Here is a 21,939-nt window from a genome sequence, read left to right as displayed (position 1 = left end):
GAGGCAAATAGGGTGAAGTGATTTGCCCAGAGTCACACAGCTAGGAAGTATGTGAGGCCAGATTTGAACTCAAGAAGATGAGTCCTCTGTCCCAAGCCCAGTGCTCTATTCACTTTTGCCAATGGCCTCTGAGATCCTTCAGTTCTAAATCTATGATCCCTTCCAACTGGGAATCTATGTTTCCCAGAAGTATTGATCTTGCCTGTTTTGGGTCTGGCCTGCTTAATATTGATCATGTATAGTTATCTCGTCCTATCTTCTACATTAAAAACTTTGCGTGGTTAGACTAGGATGCTCTCTCTCCCTCCCCCAGTTGTGGAAACTAATAACGTTAGCATTTGCTGACAAAAGGAAGTAAGTAACAGAGTAAGAAGAGTTTGAGCCTCAGTAATGGATCTGTGATTTCAACAGCATGGAGAACTCCCAGCAATGAAGTTCCCTATGCCAATGTAGATCTGAAAATGTTCTATAATTCAGAGTTCACTGGCTAGCTGAGAGTTCGCGTCACTTGGCTAGTAATAGGTGTCAGAGGATGAATTTGTGTGTGTGTGTGTGTGTGTGTGTGTGTGTGTGTGTGTGTGAGTGAGAGAGAGAAGAGAGAGAGACAGAGAGACAGAGACAGAAACAGAGAGACAGAGATAAAGATGATAGAGATGGAGATGGAGAGAGATGGAGATGATGGAGATGGAGATGATGGAGATGGAGATGGAGATATAGATGGAGATGGAGATGGAGATGCTGGAGATGGAGATGGAGTCGAGAAGAGAGACAGAGAATGCAGTTACCTACAAAGTTTGGGTACTGCAAATAGAGATTTAGATTTGGTCTTCATCTTGGGTGGATCTTTCTCATTTCATATCTGGGTGCCCTGGATAATTCCAGAGAAGAAAGCAAATGGTTTAAATTTTTATAAATTTGAATCATTCCTTCCAGCCTCCAAGCCAAGTGAAAGTCAGTTGATTCCTAAGTAGCAAAGGGGACAGAGCAAACTCGAAGAAAATGGACATCCTCCACAAAGCTTTACAAACAAAATTCAACGTTCTTTTGTTCCCAAATATTTCCAGAAGCCAAAGGCTACTGCTGTTCTTTCACTTCAAAAATATTGAGTGCAGATTACTCTGACAGCTGCCAAGCATGTGCCTAATGGCTCCTTAAGGGAAACCTGACCCTAGATCTTTAGGGAAAGTCAAACTTGTTGCAAAACCTTATGTTACATGCACCATCTTTATTAGAGGCAAATGTTGCCAACAGTAAGTTCTTGGATAAACCCAGGGCTTAAATGAAAATAGTGTGTGTTAAAGGAAAATCAGGCAGTTTGAAAAAAAAGTTTAATACTATATGACCTTTTAATATCCTTACTTTCATAGTAATTTGCATTGATGGGGAAGATGTTCTACAGCTGTTCTCAGATGCTTAAACTTTTTTATCAAATGAGTTAAAAATGAAAGCAAATGAAGACAGCTGAAGGAGGAAAACAACACTACATTCATAAATACATTTAAGTGAAGACTTCACAAATCAAAAAGAATTTGGCCATAGTAGTAATTTTCATTTGTAGGGCTTCCTGACTAAATTCTTATTTGGAGGAAATATGTTAGATGAAGTATCATTGTTACATTAACTAACCGCATGATTTAGTGATAAAAGACTGAATTAGGAGCCAGAAGACTTGAATTCAAACCCCAGCTTTGCTGCTTCCTATCTGTGTGACTTTGGATAAGTCACTTAACATTTTTAGGAGAATCTCAGTTTCCTCATCTGAAAAATGAAAAGGTTGGATTAGATGACCATGCTTGTTCTAGCTCTCTTATCCTTTGAGTGATTCTAAACTTTTTTTTCTGTGTCTTGGACCCCTTTCTTTGACAGTCTGGTGAAGCTTATGAGCTTCTTCTCAGAATAATGTTTTTAAATGCAAAAATAAAATATTTAGGATTAAAATGGAAAGGATTTATGTTGAAATAGCAAAAGTTTATAGACTCCTGGTTGACCCGTTGCTATAAGTCGATATAGGTCAGCTAGGTTGTGCATTAGATAGAGTGTCAGGCATGGGGTCAGGAAGAATCATCTTCTTGAGTTCAAATGTGGCTTCAGACACTTCCTAGCTATATGACCTCTGGGTAAATTACTGAACCCTTTTCCCTTAGTTCCTCAACTATCAAATGAGCTGGAGAAGTAAATGACAAACCACTCCAATATTATTGCCAAGAAAACCCTAAATGGGGTCCCAAAGAGTCGGACATAACTGAAAATGACTGAACAATAATAAAAAAAATCAATATAAAATGGTGTGACACCATTTTACTATAACGTGGTTCTTGAATCACCCCACTCTTCTAAGCCTGTTTAATAATAAAGGCTCTAATTTTCAAACCCTTAATGACTTTTAAAGACTGGCCATTGATCCATTTAGCAGGCAGTAATGGTGAGAGTTGGCCCTGGTGAGGTAGCAAAAAACATCTTGGAATACATACCTTTGTAAGCCTCAGCCTCACACATCCTTAGAGTAGCTGTGTCGACACAAGAGATGCCTCACAATTTTCCCAGCTGTCCTGTAAAGAGGTGACTTCTTTTTAAATGGTTGTGCTCTCCTGAATAAATAGTATAATCCACCTACTCCAGGAAGACCCCAAACAACACCTGTGTGTGCCCTGAAAATTTTGCCCCGGTATGTTAGTTTGATCCATCTTTGCGACAAATGCAGCTTAACTTTTTACAAAAGAATATTTTTGCCTTGGAGAGGAGAGTTTTCAGGCATTAAAAATACATGCATTTTTAACCAAAAAAACTTTATTTAACCTTTGATTTCATCTGTGTTCTTTGTGCGGAAACTTCCTTCCCCACTGTAGACCTTCAAGTGATACAAAATTGCTTAGAACACTTAGATATATAAATAATTTTCTAAAGTTACCAGCCAGTCTGTGTCAGAGACCAGACGTTAACACAGGTCTTCATAACCCCAAGTGAACCCTCTAAATACTGAGACGTTCTACTTTTTCCAAACAAAACCAATAAACATTGTCCCTTCCACATAGAGGTTGTGCCTTAGATGGATGCCTACCTTGGATGTCATCCATTCTCAACACACATTTTTCATTTTATCTTCAAAGAAACCATCTGAGGTAATATTTTATTCATTTTTACTATTTTGGCCCATATCCAAATGGCTTAATATCCAAGGTAGGGAGTGAGCTCTACTGTATAAATAACAAGTGGACTTGGTTAAGTTTGGCAACCCTTCTGTAACTTCCAGTTTCACTTAGTAACATTTATCAACATGACTTAATGGGTGGAAAATGGACATCAGAGTCAGGAAGTCTTGAGTTCAAGATTTTAACCACTGTCACACACTGGCTTTATATCCCTGGGCAAAATCACTTATGTGCCTGGGGCAACTAACTCTCTGAAGCCTAGAAGTTGTACTAGAATAGGTATTATGTTTCTTGACATCTCAGTGAGTGGAGGAGGAGGCTGTAGGTGGGAAAGAATGTGAAACTAAAAATAAAAATAACAAGAAGTTTAATTATTTTTAATACCTTCTATCTTAGAATCAATACTGTTTATAGGCTCCTAGGCAAAAGAGAAGTATGGGCAAGGCAATAAGAGTTAAGTGACTTTCCCAGGGTCACATAGCTAGAAAGTGTCTAAGGCTGGATTTGAAGCCAGGAACTCTCTCGTCTCTAAGACTGGCTTTCTATTCTCTGACTCACCTAGCTGGTTAATTAAAAAAATAAAACATGGAAAGACATACATGAAATTATGAAAAGTGAAACAAGCAGAACCAGGTGAACTTTATATACAGCAACAAAACTATTGTTTGGAAGAATGACTTGGGTATGTCATCAGAAAGAACTGGCAAACAGAAACAAGCAAGATTTGTTTTATATATACATATATCTTTTTGTCAAAGGATGTCTTCTTTAGGATAGGGAGGAGTGGGATGGAAGGAGATACCTTGGAATTTTAATGTGACAAACAAATAAAATAAAATAAAATAAAATATACATATTAAAATGAATGAATGGATGGATGCTCTAAAAAAAAAGACTACAATTTGCGGAGCAGGTGGCAACCTTCAATGTCAAAGAAATTTTCACTGAGAGTTCTCCAAACCAATGAAATCATAGGTCCAGTCTAAAAACAAAATTTTCCATTGCCCTCAAGGTAATGTCTAGTTTAATGTGGGGATAGGGACAGAGCTATGATTTCATTGGCACAGAGAACTCCCCATGCCAGTGAAAGTGAAGTTTAATTACTTTTCTTTAAAGCTCTTTGATACTCCTCAGAGGAAAATGGCCTACTCATCCCAAAGTGAGTTGTTATTAATGAATCTCGATGCTTATAGACAACCCACAGTTTTCCCTGATGACAACTGCATAAGATAAAAGAGAGCTAGCTCTTTTTTTTCCCTCCTCTGCTCTAAAGCCATTAACCTCAGCCTGGTTTTTTATTTCCCTACTAGTGAGAGAACCCAGCAGGTTCTCTCTGAATTGTAAACACATTTATCTATTTTTTTCTAATTTGAGAGGGAGAGAAAAGCCATTCCACTGACATTTAAAACCCTTGTTGTTAGGTGTGTAGGCTGCGATGATAATGTTGATATTGTCTATGTTGGAGCGGAACGCAAATACCGACCACGTTCAATGCTATTGGTCGTATTCAGCATTTGATGAACGTTGACCTATTTTTTAAAAAATAACATTGTGACTCATCTAATAAGGCACAGACCTAAGTACAATATTTCAGTGGAAAAACAATTGTGGTAGTATGCAGCCCTTCACACTTCAAAGGTTACATTTCCTAAATTACTAAGCCCTCTAATTGGAGGTATGCTAGGAATAACAATGCTACATACAGAACAACAAATTAATAGTTACAGTCATTAGACATGATTTTGTCAACCCCCAGGCCTCCCCCCAAGGGCTGAAACTATAAATAATATGATTACTGGTTTCTGTTGTTGAACAATTTTCAAGTGCTAATCTAAGTGGCCCCAAAAGAGAAGCTAAAATGGATCTGTTTCCATATCCACTGGTTTTATTATCACAGTCCAAATGAGGAAGGCTCAGGCTAGGCAACAGAAATGGGAAGAACCTAGAAAGTAGTATATTCTAACTCCAAGAAAGAGAATTTCCCCATATCTTAGGGAATCTCCCAGTTCCAAAGTAAAGAACAATATATGTTTTTCTCTTCTCCCTGATTTTTTTTTCTTTAAAAATAAATTCTTTGTTACATGAGACAATATTCGTAAGCAACTGCCATAGTGCCTGGCACATAATCATTCAGTAGTTTTTTAGTTATGTCCAACTCCTCATAACCCCATTTGAGGTTTTCTTGGCAAAGATCCTGGAGTGGTTTGCCATTTCTTTCTCCAATTAATTTTATAGATGAGGAAACTGAGGCAAACAGGGTTAGGTGATTGCCCAGGAGTTCATAGCCAGTAAGTGTCTGAAGTCATATTTGAACTCAGGAAGATGAATCCCCCTGACTCCAGGATATATCTATCTCTACCCACTGCACCACCAGGCTGCCCTAACTGGAACATAGTAAATCCTATACAAATGCTTATTCTCTTCTGTATAGGATGGCTCTCTGAATGGGAAAAGAATATAAAGGGAAATTAAAGTAATGTAAAAACAAAAACCATCAGGGAGCATCTAGGTAGCTCAGTGGATTGAGAGCAAAGCACAGAGAAGAAAGGTCTTGGGTTCAAATGTGGACCCAGACTCTTCCTAGCTGCATGACCCTGGGAAAGTCACTTAACCCCATTGCCTAGCCATTACCAGTCTTCTGTCTTGGAACCAATACACAATATTGATTCTAGGACAGAAATTAAAAGTTTAAAAAAACTATCAATAAAAATGATTTTTAAAAGAGTGAATACCCAATGAACATAGGACTTACTGCCAAATAAGCAAAAGGGTGGTTAAAGCAGGGAATGGGAATGCATAGTGCATAGAGTGTACGTGAATTTGTTCAAATGCTGGTTCTGGTAACCTATCTGTATGACCTCGAGTAAATCAGTCATTCGAATAGTAAACATTTATTGTCCCTCTGTGTGCCAGGCTCTAAGCTAAGGAATGCAGATAGAGAGAATAAAATAATACATATTCTAGAAGCATTCTAACAGGAGAGACAATGTAGTATATTGAAAATACATGAATATATTCAGAATAAATACAAATGCATCCAAAGTCTGTAAATACAAGATAGAGAGGAGGCACTACTACCAGTTGAGGGGATCAAAAAGGGCTTCCTGAAGAAAGTAGTGATTGAGCTGAATCATGAAGAAAAAGAGAGGGATTCTATGAATTGTACATGGAGTGCATTCTGGGCATGGGAGACAGCCAAGAGCAAAGGCATGATGATGGGAGGTACAGCATCTTGTATGTGAGAAAGAGAAGGAAGGCTAATTTAGCTGGACCATAGAATGGAGGAAAGACAATAGTGTATTCAAAGGCTGGAAAGATAGATTGGGGCCAGGTTGGGAAGGGTTTTAAAAGTCAAACGGAGGGGTTTAAATGTATCCCAGAGGCAAAAGGGATCACTAGAATTTATTGAGTAAGGGCATTCCATGGTCAGATTTGAGCTTAAGGAAAATGCCTTCAATATTATTAGTATTAGTATTATATAACTTGCTTTAATTTGATGCCTTACAAATATTATCTCATTTGAATCTCATAACACTATTGTCAAGTAGGTGCTATTATTATCTTCATTTTAAAGATGAGGATTTTGATACAAAGGTTGTGTTTTGCCCAGGGTCACACAGCTAAAAAGCATCTGAGGTCTAATTTGAACTTAGATCTTCCTGACTCTAGGACCAGCACACTATCCACTATGCTAGCTTACTATCTCCTAAGTCCATGTTGGTGAACCTATGGCACACATGCCAGAGGGGGCTGCTCCCCTCCCCATCTCCACTGCACATGAGGATATTCCTCACTCCACCCACCCCTCTACCCAGCAACCCAATGGGAGTGCTTTCTTCCTCCCCTATCTGAAGTAAGGGGGCAGCTCACATGTGGCATGAGGGTGCCATTTGGGCACTCAGTCTCTAAAAGGTTCACCATTATTGTCCTAGGTATTTATCACTTTGCCAACACAGAGTGGAAGAGGGAGGAACTTGAGCAGAGAGTCCATCGCAATAGATGTGATGAGAGGTGATGGAAATCTGAGCTAAGGAAATAACTGAATAAAAAGGAAGGGTCAGATGTGAGAGATATGGTGGAGTTAGGAATGGCAAGATTTGGTAACTGATTGGTTACATAGCAGTGAAGGAGACTGATTTTTAGAATACAAGTCAATTAGTTCAGAGTTGCTTCATCTTCAGAATGAGGGTATTGAATTGTTTGTTTGTTTATTTTTAATGTTTACCTTCCATTTTAGAATCAATACTGGTTTCAAGGCAGAAAAGTAGTAAGGGCTAGGCAATGGGGGTTAAGTGACTTGCCCAGGGTCACACAGCTAGGAAGTATCTGAGTCCAGATTTGAAGCCAGAAGCTCCTATCTCTAGTCCTGATTCTCAGTCCACTAAGTTACCTAGTTGCCCCTGACTAATTTGTATAGACCCTTCTAATTTTACTTGACTTTGCAAATAATTCCGAGTCACAACAGAAAAAATTATCTTCAGCTTAGAAAAGTTAACAATACACCTGTTTCAAATATCTCTTTCACCTCATTTCTTCCTCATTAATGTGAATTTTTAGTCAGAGTTCCGATTTTTAGTCTTGTCTCCATTTCCTGGTCCTATGTAACCTTGGACAAGACCCTCACCTTTCAAGACTTGAGTTTTCTCAGGTGTAGAAGGAGAGAGATGGAAGAGATGACTTCTGAGGTCTCTTCTATTTCCAAATCGATGAAAACACAAAACCATGGCCTCAATATTCTCATCTGTAAAATGAGGGATTTATTTTAGATAACCCTTCACACTCAATCAAAGAGAATATAAAAACTTTCTCAGTTTCAATTTCCTCATCTGTAAAATGAAGAAATTAGGCTACATGCCCTCCAAGGTCACCTCCTGCTCCAAATCCATGATCTTATAAAAGCCTCTACTTACTCCCCATTCTTCTGAGTAAAAACAGTGTCTTCCTGTCACCAATATACTTAGAATTGTCCAGCAGTTGTATATTCTCATTTAAAAAAAGACACAAGTGAGAAAGACAAAGCAAATGTGATTTCTCTTTCACCACCTGCCTCCTTCTCATTAGTCCTGTCCTCATTTGATGTAGTCTTGGACATGTGGACTTCTTTCTGTGACTTGACTAACAAAGACATGCAGAGCCTGTGTAATAATGTTCTGGTTTCAATCCCCACTCACAGGGCCAGGGGACATAACTAGTAGGAGGAATCTGTTGGCTCTCACCCTCTTAAAACAGTGCTTTTTGGAGCACCATCATTCATTTGGCCTCTTCACCCTGCTGTTACCATTTGTTACTCATTGATGTAGCCCAGTGCCCTCCTGTTTCACTCATATTTCAGCCGACAAATGTGGAGACATGGATGACACAAACAGTTTTCCCAAAGAAGCACATAAATCAAAAATATTCTGAGACCGAGAGAGCTCATGCTTTAATAGATGTTCCCCCACTCACAAATAACTTAGCCATTTCAATCAAAATATGACATGGCTTTTACATGGTAGCTTTCACAATATCAGTTCATCAATGAGCATATTATAAAGTGCCAGACATTGGGGATATAAATACAATGAATGAAATGACCCTTCCTATCAAAAAAACTCACATTCTAGTGGGAAAAATAGAAAATAAAATATGGTCTATTAAAATAATATCAAAAGGCAGAATGATATGGCGGAGAGAGAAGGATTCAAGACCCGATTCTGACATACGATGGCTATTTGATGATTCCCTAAATAATTCACTTAAGTAACTATCTAAGACTATAAATTGAAGAGAAGTTTCCAAACTAAACTGCTAAGAAGGCATCCCTTCATCTGCGAATTCTTTATATTACCCATATCAATGAAATCACAGGCCCATTCCCTATCCCTATCCTCTGCTAAAATAATAATAAACTAAAATGCAATACAATATAAAAAGCTTAATGCTATTTTTAGACAGTTTTATATATATATATTCATATATATATATGTGGATATACAATATATAAAAGAAGACACAGAATTTGTTTTGCTTGGATAAGAATTTATTACAATTTGTTACACATTTATAACTAATCATTTTTATTATAGTTAGATTATATATTATAGTATGTTATATATTAAAAATGGTAACAAAAATAGACATAACTATTTCTATAACAAGATATAAATAGATAGATAGATAGATAGATAGATAGATAGATAGATAGATAGATATACATACAAATATATACATGTGTGGATTTGTTGAAGACAAGTCACTGGGTCCTTAGTTTCCTCATTTGTAAAATAAAGATGTTGGACTATTTGATTTCTAGAGTCCTTTCTAGTTCTTCTGAGCTTTATAAATAGCTTTAAAGAACCAAAAAGAATAACCTTCAGCCTATAAAAGTTTGCATTGTTTCTATCAAAAGAGACAGCTGAATTGATATGAGATGATATAAGATATCCATGTAGGTTATCCATGGGAGATATCAACATAGCTGGTGTTTCATACAAGAAAAGGGAACAAAATGTATAGAAAATAACTACTGTTGACCTGTATTCATCCTTGAGTTTAAACTCTGATAGATCTGACAAAAACGAGAATTGAATGGAGTGTCTCCCTAGTGGCCCAGTCAGCAGACCATTGTAGTCTCTGGATCTCTACGGACGCCCTTACACAGCAGGCTCAACCTGCCCAGCTGCAAGTCCAAAGTACAGTGATGAGGCTACATCTCCTTCAGTCTTTTCCAGAAAAGATATACTTATGGCATCAGGAAGGAGACCACTAATTGGTGAAGATCCTCACCTCAAAGAGTGACATGTTGCTGGTATAATCTGGATATTATAGAGTCTCCCTCTGAAAATGAAAGGGGGCTTTGGGGAAATGGAAGGGAAAAGAATATAGAGCAGGTAAGGGAAGGGAATAAACATTTATATAGCACCCACTAAGTGCCAGGCACTATGCCAAATGATTTTTATAAATATTATCTCATTTAGTCATCACAATAACGGGTAAGTACTATTATTATCTCCATTTTACAGTTGTGGAAACTGAGGCAAAGAGGGCTTAAGTGGCTTGCCCAGGGTCACATAATTAGTGTCTGAGGTCAGATTGAACTCAGTTATACCCAACTCCAGCCCAGCATTCTATCCATTTTGCCAACTTAGGCAGCTTTGTTTTTAACCTCACAATTTTTTGTTTTACAGAGACAAATGGCAAGCAATAATAGGAAAGAGCACCAGGATAGGAATCAAAATACCTCTCTCTAGTCTGTGACCCTGGACAAGTCTCTTAGCCCTTTTTATCCCAGTTTCCTCATCTGTGAAACAAGCTGGAGAAGGAAATGGCAAACCACCCCAGTATCTTTGCCAAGAAAAGCCCAAATGGGGTCATGAAGAGTCAGACAAGACTGAAAATGATTAAACAACAAGAAAACAATTATAACTGTATATAATTGTAACCTGATACAAGGCTCATAAGATCATGAATCTTGAGCTGAAAAGAAACCCAGAGGCCATCTAGTTGAACCTCCTAACCTCCTTATTTTAGTGATGAGGAAACCAAGGCCCCGGTGACTTGCCCAGGGTCATAAAATCAATATATGTCATAGGAAGGGCTCAAGCTTAGTTATTCCTGCACTTGGAAGAAATACACACACAAATATGTGTGTGTGTGTATGTGTGTGTGTGTGTGTGTGTGTGTGTGTGTGTGTGTGTGTGTGTATAAAGAGAGAGAGAGAGAGAGATTTTCTTCTTTTTGTGCCATTGCACTTCTTTAATCACAGCCTTTTTGGCCTTCAAGGCCCATCACTTGCCTTCTGTATTGGAAGGATCAATTTTTCACCTTCACCATCAGAGGGGAAAGACCTATGATCCTATTTCATAATTAGAGATAAGGTTAAAATGCAAATGTTCTAGGGAGAACTGAACATGTGTTAAATTCCCATTATAATGTAAATTGATTTTGTCAGTACCTTTTCCTGGGGGCTGTTAAAACCTAAAAAGGGTATTGGGTAACTGAAGGGGTGAAGGGCATATGGCTGAAATTGTGGAAAGAGAGACAGAAGAGGAAACAATGAAGCATTTAGGGGTGGGGAGGCAAGTCAAACATTCTTCAAAATGAAGAGTTCTTGATCTTTTCTGTGTCATGGATCCCTTTGGCATTCTGAAGAAGATAAGACCTCTTCTCAGAATAATTTTTAATGCATAAAGGAAAATACATACGATTACGAAAAATATCAATTATATTGAAATACAGTTATAATTTTTAAAAAAAACAAGCTTATGGACCCTCTATAAATAGTTTTGCCAAGGGCCTACCTAACACCCTTGTTCTTCATTTAAATAACTTGAAACATTATCATGATAACCCATCACCAAATAGTTCTTAATATACCTTTATACTGTGTGACTTCTAAAAAAAAGTAAAATAACCGAAAAAGAAACAAGTTTCCCTAGCCCAGCTGGCACATTGGCATGTTCAACTCAAGCAGAGATCCCAGCTGAAATCAAAATCCAAATGGAAAATCCTCATGCTTGCTTTCATTTAGAAATCCTCATAGCTGGGAGCCTAAAACGTTTTTCTGTCAACCTGTGGACAGACTGGATTTGAAATCAAATCTCAGAGGTGAAAAACTGTTGCTTCAAAGACAGCACATTGTTTTCCACTCAACAAGTTTGCCTTCCCCACCCCGCTATGTTCTTCTTCACATCTGTATTTTCACCCTTCTATAACATTTGAAAAAACAGCTAATTTTTAACTCTTTACTCATGGCTAGGAATTTGATGATAATGTTTCCTTTTTTTTCAGCCTCATTAATGAGTCTTTGAGGGACCAGTTGCTAGTTACTATCCAGAAAACATTCACCTATACTCGAACTCAAGCTCAGCATCTCTTCATAATACTCATGGAGTGCATGAAGAAGAAGGAACTGGTAAGTGATAGGACTCTGGACCAAACTCTGATGGGGATGTGATAACTGGCGTGTTCTGGCAACATGGTATACTTTATCCCTCTGATAGTCCTTCACAAGCCCACATGATGGACTGACAGCCCATACCCCATCATGGGAACTAAAGCCACTTTCAAGTCTCACAACTGAGACTTCTTTCCCATGAGAACCCTTTCAAGGATAGTCTACCTCCTTTCAGGGGTCTGAGGGCACAGGAACATGATCTGGCCTTTTTGTAAACTAGGCCACCTCTTTCTCAAGATGACCACGATCATACTCATCAACTATACTTTGCAAAACACAAACCAGCATTCACTTTTGTATTGAATTTGCCCCAGGGGAAAGAATTTCTACTCATGTCTCTGATTCCAGATATATAAAGAGACTTCCTCTCTCACTCTGCCCTATGTGGCAATTTCTTTTGATCAATCAACAAACATTAATTGTTATTTTGTACCAGACACTTTGCTAAACTCAAGAAACAAAATTGTCTGACCTCAAGAAGCTTACATTCTACTGGGGGAGAACCTATGCATACAGAATAGACAGAAGCTCAATACAAAGTAAAAGAGTAGCTGCTGAAGGGCCAGGAAAAAATCCTCCCACAGAAAAATTAAGATGAGTCTTGAAGGAAGCCAGGGATTGTAGGAGGCAGAAATAAGAAAGCAAAGCGTTCCAAACACGAGGACAAGGTAGTACAAAAACATGGAGACAGTAAAAGAAGCATAATAGGCAAAAGCATACAAAACACACAACATTCTTTTAAGTTTAATCTGCATTATTAACATTTTTAGGGGCAGCTAGATGATCTAGTGGATAGAGTTCCAGGCCTGAAGTCAAGAAGACTCATCTTCCTGGTATTCGAATCTGGCCGCAGACATTTAGTTATGTAAATCTAGGCAAATCACTTAGCCCTTTTACCTCATTTTCCTCATATATAAAATAAACTAGAGAAGGAAATGGCAAACCACTCCAGTATCTTTGCCAAGAAAACCCCAAATGGGGTGATAAAGAGTCAGACATGACTGAAACAATTAAACAACAATTAACACTTTCTCCCTCACACTCTTAAGTCTAAGCCATCACAAAACAATAAATCAAGCCTTAATTTGTAGTATTTGTCCATTTCCAAGGCATAAGTGCTCACACTGAAATTTAAATAGTCAACTAGCCAGTAGAAGCTGGCTTCAGCACACCTCCGATAACAGGTTAGTCTGGCTGGACTATAGATTACAAAAGAGGGCCATAGACTGGAAAGGTAGAAAGGGTCCAAGTTATGAACACCTTTAAATGCCAAAGTCATTTTATTTGATCATGGAGGTAACAGGAAGCCACTGCAAATTATTGAGTAGGGGATGATATGGCCAAACCTATATTTTAGGAAAATTACTTTGGTACTATATGGGAGAGAGATTTAAGACAGAGATGTCAATTAGAAGACCATCACAATGACTGAAGCAAGAGAAGATGAAAGCCTGAAATAGGGTAGAAGTGTGTGAGAAGACAGAGGAGACACAATAGAGGAAGATTACAGGACCTGACACCTGAGTAAATATGTGGGGTGAATAAATAAAGTCAAGAATGACTCTGAGATGATGAACTTGATTGAATAGACACAGTGATGGGCAAACTTTTTTAAAAGGTGGCTAAAGGAAAAGAAATGCTCATCAGTCAGTCTGTTTCTAAGGCAATTCTTTCCAAGTTTCATTGTATTGTATCCTACTCATTGTATTCATTAGATTATGAATAATGTTGCGAGTTCAGATAGAACATTTCAGGGGACCACATCTGGTCTGCGGACCGTAGTTCGCCCATCTCTGGACTAGAAAGGATAGTGCTGCCCTTCAAAGTAAAAGAAGAATTCAGAATCAGGAAGAGTTAAAAATCAACAAGAGAGTGCAATATCCCAATAACCGAAAGAAAACCAGAGAAAGAACAGATCAATGAACTGGGTATCCAACTTAAAAAAAACAAACTAGAAAAAGAACAAATTAAAAATCTCCATTTAAATAGAAAATTTTAAATCCTGAAAATCAAAGGAGAGATTAATAAAACTGAAAGAAAGCCATTGAACTCAAGTAAGACAAAGAAGCTGATTTTATGAAAAAAAAACCAACAAATTCATAAACCATTGGTTAATTTGATTAATAAAAAAAAGAAAAAACAAAGAGCATTCAGAAGGAAAAGTAATCAAATCAGTTGTGACAGGGAGCTCAAAATGAATTCCTTGAGAGCAGAGACTCTCTTTTACTTCTTTTTTTTTAATCCCCAGAGCTTGCATGGACCCTGGCTCACAGGCATTTAATGAACACTTGTCAATTGCCTGAAAAAATGTCATCATATTTGGCAATTAAGAGATTATATGTTGCTTTGGAGGGGGCAGTTTCAGTTGAGTGATGAAGTTGAAATCTAAATTGCAGAGCATTTGAGAGAAAATGAAAGGAAAGGAAGTAGAGTTATTAAGTGTAAGATGGTTTTCTCATATAATTTATTTTTAAAAATTGGGGAGGAGGGAATATAGAACATGATGGTGAGATCAGATATGGGTGGATTAATGATAGGAATCACAGGGGTATTTTTGTAGGTAGAGGAGGAGAAGCCAGAAGATAGGGAAAGATTGAAGATAAGAGAGAGAACAGGGATAATATTGAGGTCAATATGCTGGAGAAGGTGGCATTGAATGGGAACAAAGTTGCTTGTAGTAGGGTTGAAATTGGGAAAGAGTACTACCTCATTACTGGAGACTGAAGTAAGATGATGTGATATAGTAATATAGTGAGTGATGATAACAGAGAAAAATAAAATAGAGAATAAAGAAGAAGCAAGTCTTGGTATATAGCCTCAATGATTTTTTTTGGTGAAACTAGAAGTGAAGTCATCACCTATAAAAGTGAGTGGAAGGGGTTCCATGGGAAGTTTAAGAACAAAAATAAAGGTTTAGAACAGCCACTATTGGGAGTTGGATAGATAACCAATTAGGAAGAATTGGAATGATTGCTTTGCAGTGACAGCCAAACTGAGATTAGATAACATAAATTTGTAGTTGGCTTATTGAGTACAGTTTTATGATTTCCTTTAGCTCCACTCAGGATCATATAATCAAGTATAAAAGAGATAGAAGTGATGTAGGGTTGGAATTTGAAAAATGTGATAAGAACTTAGACAGGGAGGCAAGAGATTTGGGTAGAGAGGAATATAGAGTTGAACTGGTTCACTCAAGGATTGAGGTTGAAAAGAGAATAAAATGAACCTAAAGCAGAGATGATGACCTGGGAAGCTACAAAAAAGAATAAATATATCGATATTTACAGTAAGATGAAGAATAGAATCAGAGATCATAAAAAGTATAGAATGATAGCATGATTTGAAAAAAGGAAATGGGGATTTGAAGGGGAAATGAAACCTATATGGATTATTAACATATCATGGTGATGATCTTCCTTGTGTATACCTGAGATCAAGTGGAAAAGTAGGTCATGGGAGCTGAGATGATTGGGGGAATGAAAAATTAGGGTATCCAAGAGTATCAAATGTATGTTGAAAACTTCTAGCATGACAGGAGTTGGAGTCAAAAAGAAGACTGTGAATTAGAGTCTAAACTCATTGAGGAAGGAAAAAGAATTCCATAATAGTCAGTAGTTAGCAGCCACCAGAATCTGGATTGAGTAATAAAATGTGGATGGTGTGAATTTCAAGAGATATTGAGAGTGATGATCATAGATAGACTAGAAGTAGCAACGCGGAGCATCTGCTGTCCCTCAGTGATCCATGAGTGGAATAGTATATGAAAAAGTACATTAAAAAAATAAAAAGAAAAAAAAGTACATTGGTTAAGACTGGCCAAAGATTCAGAGTTATCTGAAGGGAGCCAGGTCTCAATAAGTGCTAGAAGACAGAAGTTCTAAAAGAGAAGTTTAAGATGGGGGGAGCTTTGCTAATTATGGAGCAGTCATTCGAGAAGTCACTTAAGAAAGGAGCAAGAGGTCTGAAGTGTCTGGGGTTTAGGATTGAGGTAGATGGGAAGGAGGGAGTGAAAACATGAGGCTAGAAGGGAGATCTACTCTTTGGTGAATGGAGGTTCAGTGTTACTGGAACAGAGAGAGTGATAGTGGGTGAGAGTATATTAACCATTGGAGAATGAGTATAGGCAACAATAAGTGGATGGGGACAGGTCCACTGTGGAAGACAGGTGATTAGAAGGTTCAGAGTTGTTCCTCAAGGTCCTGGAAGGCAGTGTTGTATCCTGTGAGTCATCAGGATGCCTGCTTTATGATAGGCATGAACAGCAGGGTATATGTCCAGGAATCCAGATAGGAGGCAAGAGGTGGCATGATCCAGGACATCTGTTTATGACAAGCGTGAGGGTTTTGTTTTTTACTGTCTGGAAAGAGAAGGAAAGCCTCTGGAAGTAGTCAGGAAGCAGGGAGTATCTATGCTGGCCCCACTTCTTGGCAGGCACAAGCACATTCTAGCTTGGCACTATTGTGAGTGTTGCCACATCTGTGTGTTTTGCCATTTGAGCTCATAATCTCCCTGATCCAGGGCTGATTCCTTACTCTTTCCTTTGAATTCACTGTGATGTTGCTTGTTCAGTCTTTTTCATGAAATATTTGTCTCGGTGCTTAAAGAATTATAACTGTTGAAGTTGTTATCAGGACGTATTAACTAGAATAAACAAAATAAATTCAAGTGTCCTTCCCTACTAGACATGCTTCGGTTAACCTGATTTTAGCTTTGGGATTTCATTTCGCTTCCCAGTGGTGAATCATTTATGTCCAGTGTCAAATATCCTCAGTGGCAGGGAGAACAAAGCTAATATACAACGCGGCATTGAAACAAAGTAGAAAATGGATGCTTAAATAAGACAGGAGACTTCTTTCAGCACCTTCCTCTTCATATGACCGATGATGAGCCACTCTCCTTTCTAGACATTGCACCATCGCCTTATAATCGTATTCTATCCAGAAAGGTCACGAGTAGATAAATGGAATGGAAATATTTCTAAGAATTTAATCCATTGTTCAGTAGACCCTAAGATCTACCTCAAGAGTACAGGGTTCAACTTGGCTTCAACCAAACTGCAACTAATAGTGCTTTTTCTGGCCAGTAAATGGAAGAAGGAGCGAATCAAAGCTAATCTCTTCTATTCTAGGGAGTTTAATCTAAACCCAGTTCAGAGTTCCTGAGATTACTAATAGTAGACATTCTTCCTCCCTCAGTGGGACTCTTGGGGACTCTAAGGCCATACCTCCCAGTCCAGAACAAATCCAAAGATTCTGGTTAATTCAATAAACATTGATTAAACACCTCTTGTGTTCAGAGTAATTGTGAAAGGAGTTGGGGAAGCTACACCATTTAGATGTGACATGGTTTCTGCCCTCATGAAGCTTACTGTCAAATAGTTTCAGACAAAACCACTCTGGTGGAGGAAAAATGGTGAGTTGAATTATTGTTCAATTTACATTTGACTTTGATTCAGAAAGATAAAATAAAAAGTGCAAAAAATATCAAGATACCTCAAATGTGTATGAAAATTACTTCTGTCATGCAAGAGTCCCTCTTAGGAAGCACAAAAATAATAGGACCTTAATAAGATTTGTCCAGATAGTGCTTTTATACCATATTTCATTTGGGCCTCACAACAGCTCTGTGAAGCAGATAGCATATGTATTTGGCACCATTTTATGGATAAGGAAACTAAGTCTCTTAGAGAGGTTAAATGATTCTTCATGGTCACACAGCAAGTAACAATCAGAGGCCAAATTTGAACCCAAGTCTTCCCCTCTCCAAATAGCATAATTTATCATTTCCTTAACTCTGGCCTAATGAAACTTCAACTAACTTCAACAGCTTTCTACTTAGGGATGAAAAGTCAGGGGAGAAGAGAGGAAATAAAGAAATAACAGTCTGAACTGCTTGTGGGAAACAGGCAAGCAGTCTATGAAGTTCCTGCACAAAACTCATTCTGGGCTTGGGACTGAGTGTCATGATGGCTACTGCTACATGAAGGTTGCTCCAAGTCTTCATTCCCTCTAAGACTGATGGGGGAATTCCTCTGTAATTCAATGACTTGACCATGTTTCATCTTCCATATTCCTCTGCCTGAAAAGGCCAGTAAAACTATGAGCTTGTAATGTCATGCCTCACACCAACAGCATTGATTTTCTTCTTGCTGAATGCTAATGATCGTTCTATGCCAGGACTAATAATTGGTGATAAGTCTAACAGGAAATATAAATTTCTCAGTGCCCCTGCAAATGGGCTCAAAAGCCTGTTCAGATTAAAATTGAGTAGCCCCAGTTGGGGGCTATAAGGTCAAATGTGGTTGCATTTCTATGGAAATGGCTCATGACTATTTCCCTTTAGATCCTGGCTTGGAAATGTCTCCTGGAAAGGTTTTTTTAAATGACCAATTATTTACTGCAGGAAATTTAATCAAATCATAATTCTTTTCTAAGGAAATCCAGTTTTCATGTACATTTTAAATGATTCTTATCTTCATATCCTAGTGGATATGGAAAATCAGGAAATTCCTAGAAACTAGAATGATCACAGAAACTGATGGAGGATTTTCTTACAGGAAACCAGTGGATAGAAGAGGTTTTTTTTCAAATGATCTCATAGTTGTCAGAGTTAGCTAAAAGATGACCCCCCTGGGCTTTCCTATGCCAGACTATTTAACTCAGTATGAAGTTAGAGGCAGCATGTCATAGTGGAAAGAGAGCTAAACTTAGAACCATCAAAACTTGCCTCTGGTCCTTATTAGCTATATAACTATGGGAAAGTCACAATCTCTAAGCCTGTTTAATCATGTTAAAAAATGGGGATGGCAATACTTGAGAGTATATCCCTTATATAGTTCTTGCGAGGCTTAAGTGAAATCATGCATATAAAAATGCTTTGCAAACTCTGAAGCTCTAAATAAATGTCATTTTTATTAGCTTACATGTTATCAGTGCATCATCAGTCAGGTATATGGGGGTTATTGGGGGAGGTTTTATGTACATGGTACATAACACAAACATTTTCCAAGTGCCTACTATGAGCAAGGAACTATACTGATCACCACAGATACAAAATCGAAAAAAAAATAAAAAAGGAAAAGAGCACCCAGAAAGGTATCACAAGATCTCGATCTGACCCAAACTGTGCCCAAATTTTTATGAACTGGGCCAATCACTTAACCACTTGTACCTCTGTAAAATGGATTAAATAATGCCTTCTTTTAACCTTCCTCACTGAGTTGTCATGAGAAGCAAATGAGATCATGAGTAGAACTCTTTGGGGAGAAAGTGCAAATCTCTCCCCAGTGTAAAATGTTACTATCAGGGGTTCTTTGGTCTCTAAGGTTTCCCTTAGGATCACATGATTGTTTTTCTATCCTTCTACATAGGCGTCTCCTTTGTCGTCTCTCATTCTCTGTCATACCACAGCCCTAGTTCATAATTAGTAGTATGCAGATATAATCAGGCTAAATTGGGCATCCCTCCTTTTAATGATCTCCAAAACTCACTTGCTAATTTCCTGAAAAGTCCAAAGGAAAGAAAACTGTGCCAGTTGATGTACAAACAGAAAAATAGAAAAATTAAAACTCCTTAATGTACTTCTGTGATAGACCCTTTCCTGGGATCATGCAGTTGCTACCCATTTGCTATACACAGCCTTAAGGAGAGCTTTTCTGATCTGTTAAAGCTTACTTTATCTTCACTGCTGTGAAAAGCAAAAGGTCAAGACTTGGAAGAATGAACTAAAGTGATAGGGATCCCCAGAAAAGACTTCCCCCTCCAACTTGCATCATATTTCCTTTATAAGTAATAGATCTGTGATGTCAATGTGGTTTTTTCATCATCATCATCATCATCATGATTGATATTTATTTAGTGTTTACTATGATCCAGGTACTATTGTTCTAAGTGTTTTATAATTATTATCTCATCTGTTCCTCACAACAGCCTTGGGAGCTATTTGATATTGTTATCTGCATTTTATAGATGATGAAACTCGGGCAAACAAAGGTTAAGTGACTTGCCCATGGTCACACACCTAGTGAGTGTCAAAGGCTAGATCAGGTCTTCTTTACTCTAGGTCAGACTCTCTATCCGCTGTGCCATCTAAAAATCAGATCATAACTTGTCTAGGGCTGCTCATCTTTGTGATTCATCCTGTCTTCCCACAAATCCTCCCAAGAGGATCCATCCAACGTGGTTGAGGCTTTCCTTGTATTCTTTTGCCAATACATAGCTACCAACAGAGCATATGGGCTACTCTTTCCACATGTCTATATTTCTTTGATAATGCCCTTTATTTGTTGTTCTGCATTGTTTTTAGTTGTATCCATCTCTTCTTAACCTCATTTTGAATTTTCTTGGCAAAGACACTAGACTGGTTTGTCATTTCCTTCTTCAGCTCATTATGCAGATAAGGAAACTGAGGTAAACAGGTTAGGTGACTTGTATAGGTTCCTATGTCTAACAAGTGTCTAAAGACAGATATAGACACAGGAAGACAAGTCCTCCTGACTAGTGGTGCGTTCTATTCACTGAGGCAACTATCTGCCCAGTGTTCCTTATATTCTATGTTATATCATACTTAAAGAAGTATATTTTATAATTACTTATCTCTGTACATCTTACTTTCACTCAATAGAATGTAATCTCCCTTAAAGCAAGAATTGTTGCAGGGTTTTTTGTTTATATTTCCATCTCCCATCCCTGTTAGAGTCCCTTTTATTGATTTAATTGGGGGGGGGGGTGGTGTTGTTTCTGTTTTTGGTCTGAACTTAATGGGTTTTATCAGTCTAGATCAGTGGTTCCCAAACTTTTTTGGCCTACTACCCGCTTTCCAGAAAAAATATTACTTAGCCCCCTGGAAATTATTTTTCTTATTTTAATAGCAATTAATAGGAAAGATAAATGCACCTGTGGCCATCACTGCCCTCCTGGATCGCTGTAGAACCCACCAGGGGGCGGTGGCGCCCACTTTGGGAATCACTGGTCTAGATAGTTCCCAGTAAGAAAATTTCTCCTAACAGTAAAAATCAGCAAATGGTTAGCCACTTCAAATTTAGGGAGTTTCTTGTAATATTAAGAGGTTAAATGATATACTTAAAATCATGTAGTCAGGGAGCAGTTGGATAGCACACCTCAAAATCTAATACCACGGGGGCAGCTGGGTAGCTCAGTAGATTGAGAGTCAGGCCTAGAGACGGGAGGTCCTAGGTTCAAATCCGGCCTCAGACACTTCCCAGCTGTGTGACCCCCATTGTCCACCCTTACCACTCTTCCACCTAGGAGCCAATACACAGAAGTTAAGGGTTTAAAAAAAAAAATCTAATACCACCCTTTGTCTACTCTGTACTCCTTAAATTCATACTACTTAAGTATATACGTATATTCATGAATGAGGGAAAGGCGTTTCGTAAAGCATAGTATAGTACATATTTGATCTTCACAACATATACATTCAGTTGGACATATTTGACCATCTGTAAGGTAAGTGGCACCCATTTAAGCAATAAGGAAATTAAAACAGAATTGAAGGGACCTGCCTAGGGTAACACAGTTCAGAAGTGTCTAAAACTGAATTTGAACTCATATATCTTTTTTTAACTCTTACCTTCTGTCTTAGAGTCAATACGAAGTATCAGTTCCAAGGCAGAAGAGCAGTAAGAGCTAGGAAATCAGAGGTAAATGACTTTTCCAGGATCACACAGCTAGGTAATATTTGAATCCAGAACCTCCCATCTGCAGGCTTAGTTCTCTATCCACTGAGATACCTACCTGATCCAAACTTATATACCCCTGATTCCAGGGCCAGGGAATTACAAGTCCTACTCTGCCACTAATCCACTTATCCAGTGACCAAAGTTGGCTTCCATTT

The 21,939-nt window shown here is 38.1% G+C and overlaps 1 protein-coding gene across 2 annotated transcripts in view; it reads left to right on the top strand.

The window, feature by feature from the left end:
• The window catches only part of TRPM3 (transient receptor potential cation channel subfamily M member 3), a 1,135,309-nt gene that overhangs the window by 901,643 nt on the left and 211,727 nt on the right, over positions 1–21,939 (top strand). For both annotated transcript variants that reach the window (XM_044659442.1, XM_044659449.1), the window contains exon 8: positions 11,919–12,042. In XM_044659442.1, the coding sequence (XP_044515377.1) occupies positions 11,919–12,042 (124 nt within the window). The remainder of the gene's footprint in view (positions 1–11,918; positions 12,043–21,939) is intronic.

The sequence above is a fragment of the Gracilinanus agilis genome, chromosome 1, assembly GCF_016433145.1.
Source record: "Gracilinanus agilis isolate LMUSP501 chromosome 1, AgileGrace, whole genome shotgun sequence".
Taxonomy (NCBI): domain Eukaryota; kingdom Metazoa; phylum Chordata; class Mammalia; order Didelphimorphia; family Didelphidae; genus Gracilinanus; species Gracilinanus agilis.
The sequence above is the reverse complement of the archived record's forward strand: the minus strand, read 5'-3'. Positions and strand labels throughout refer to the sequence as shown.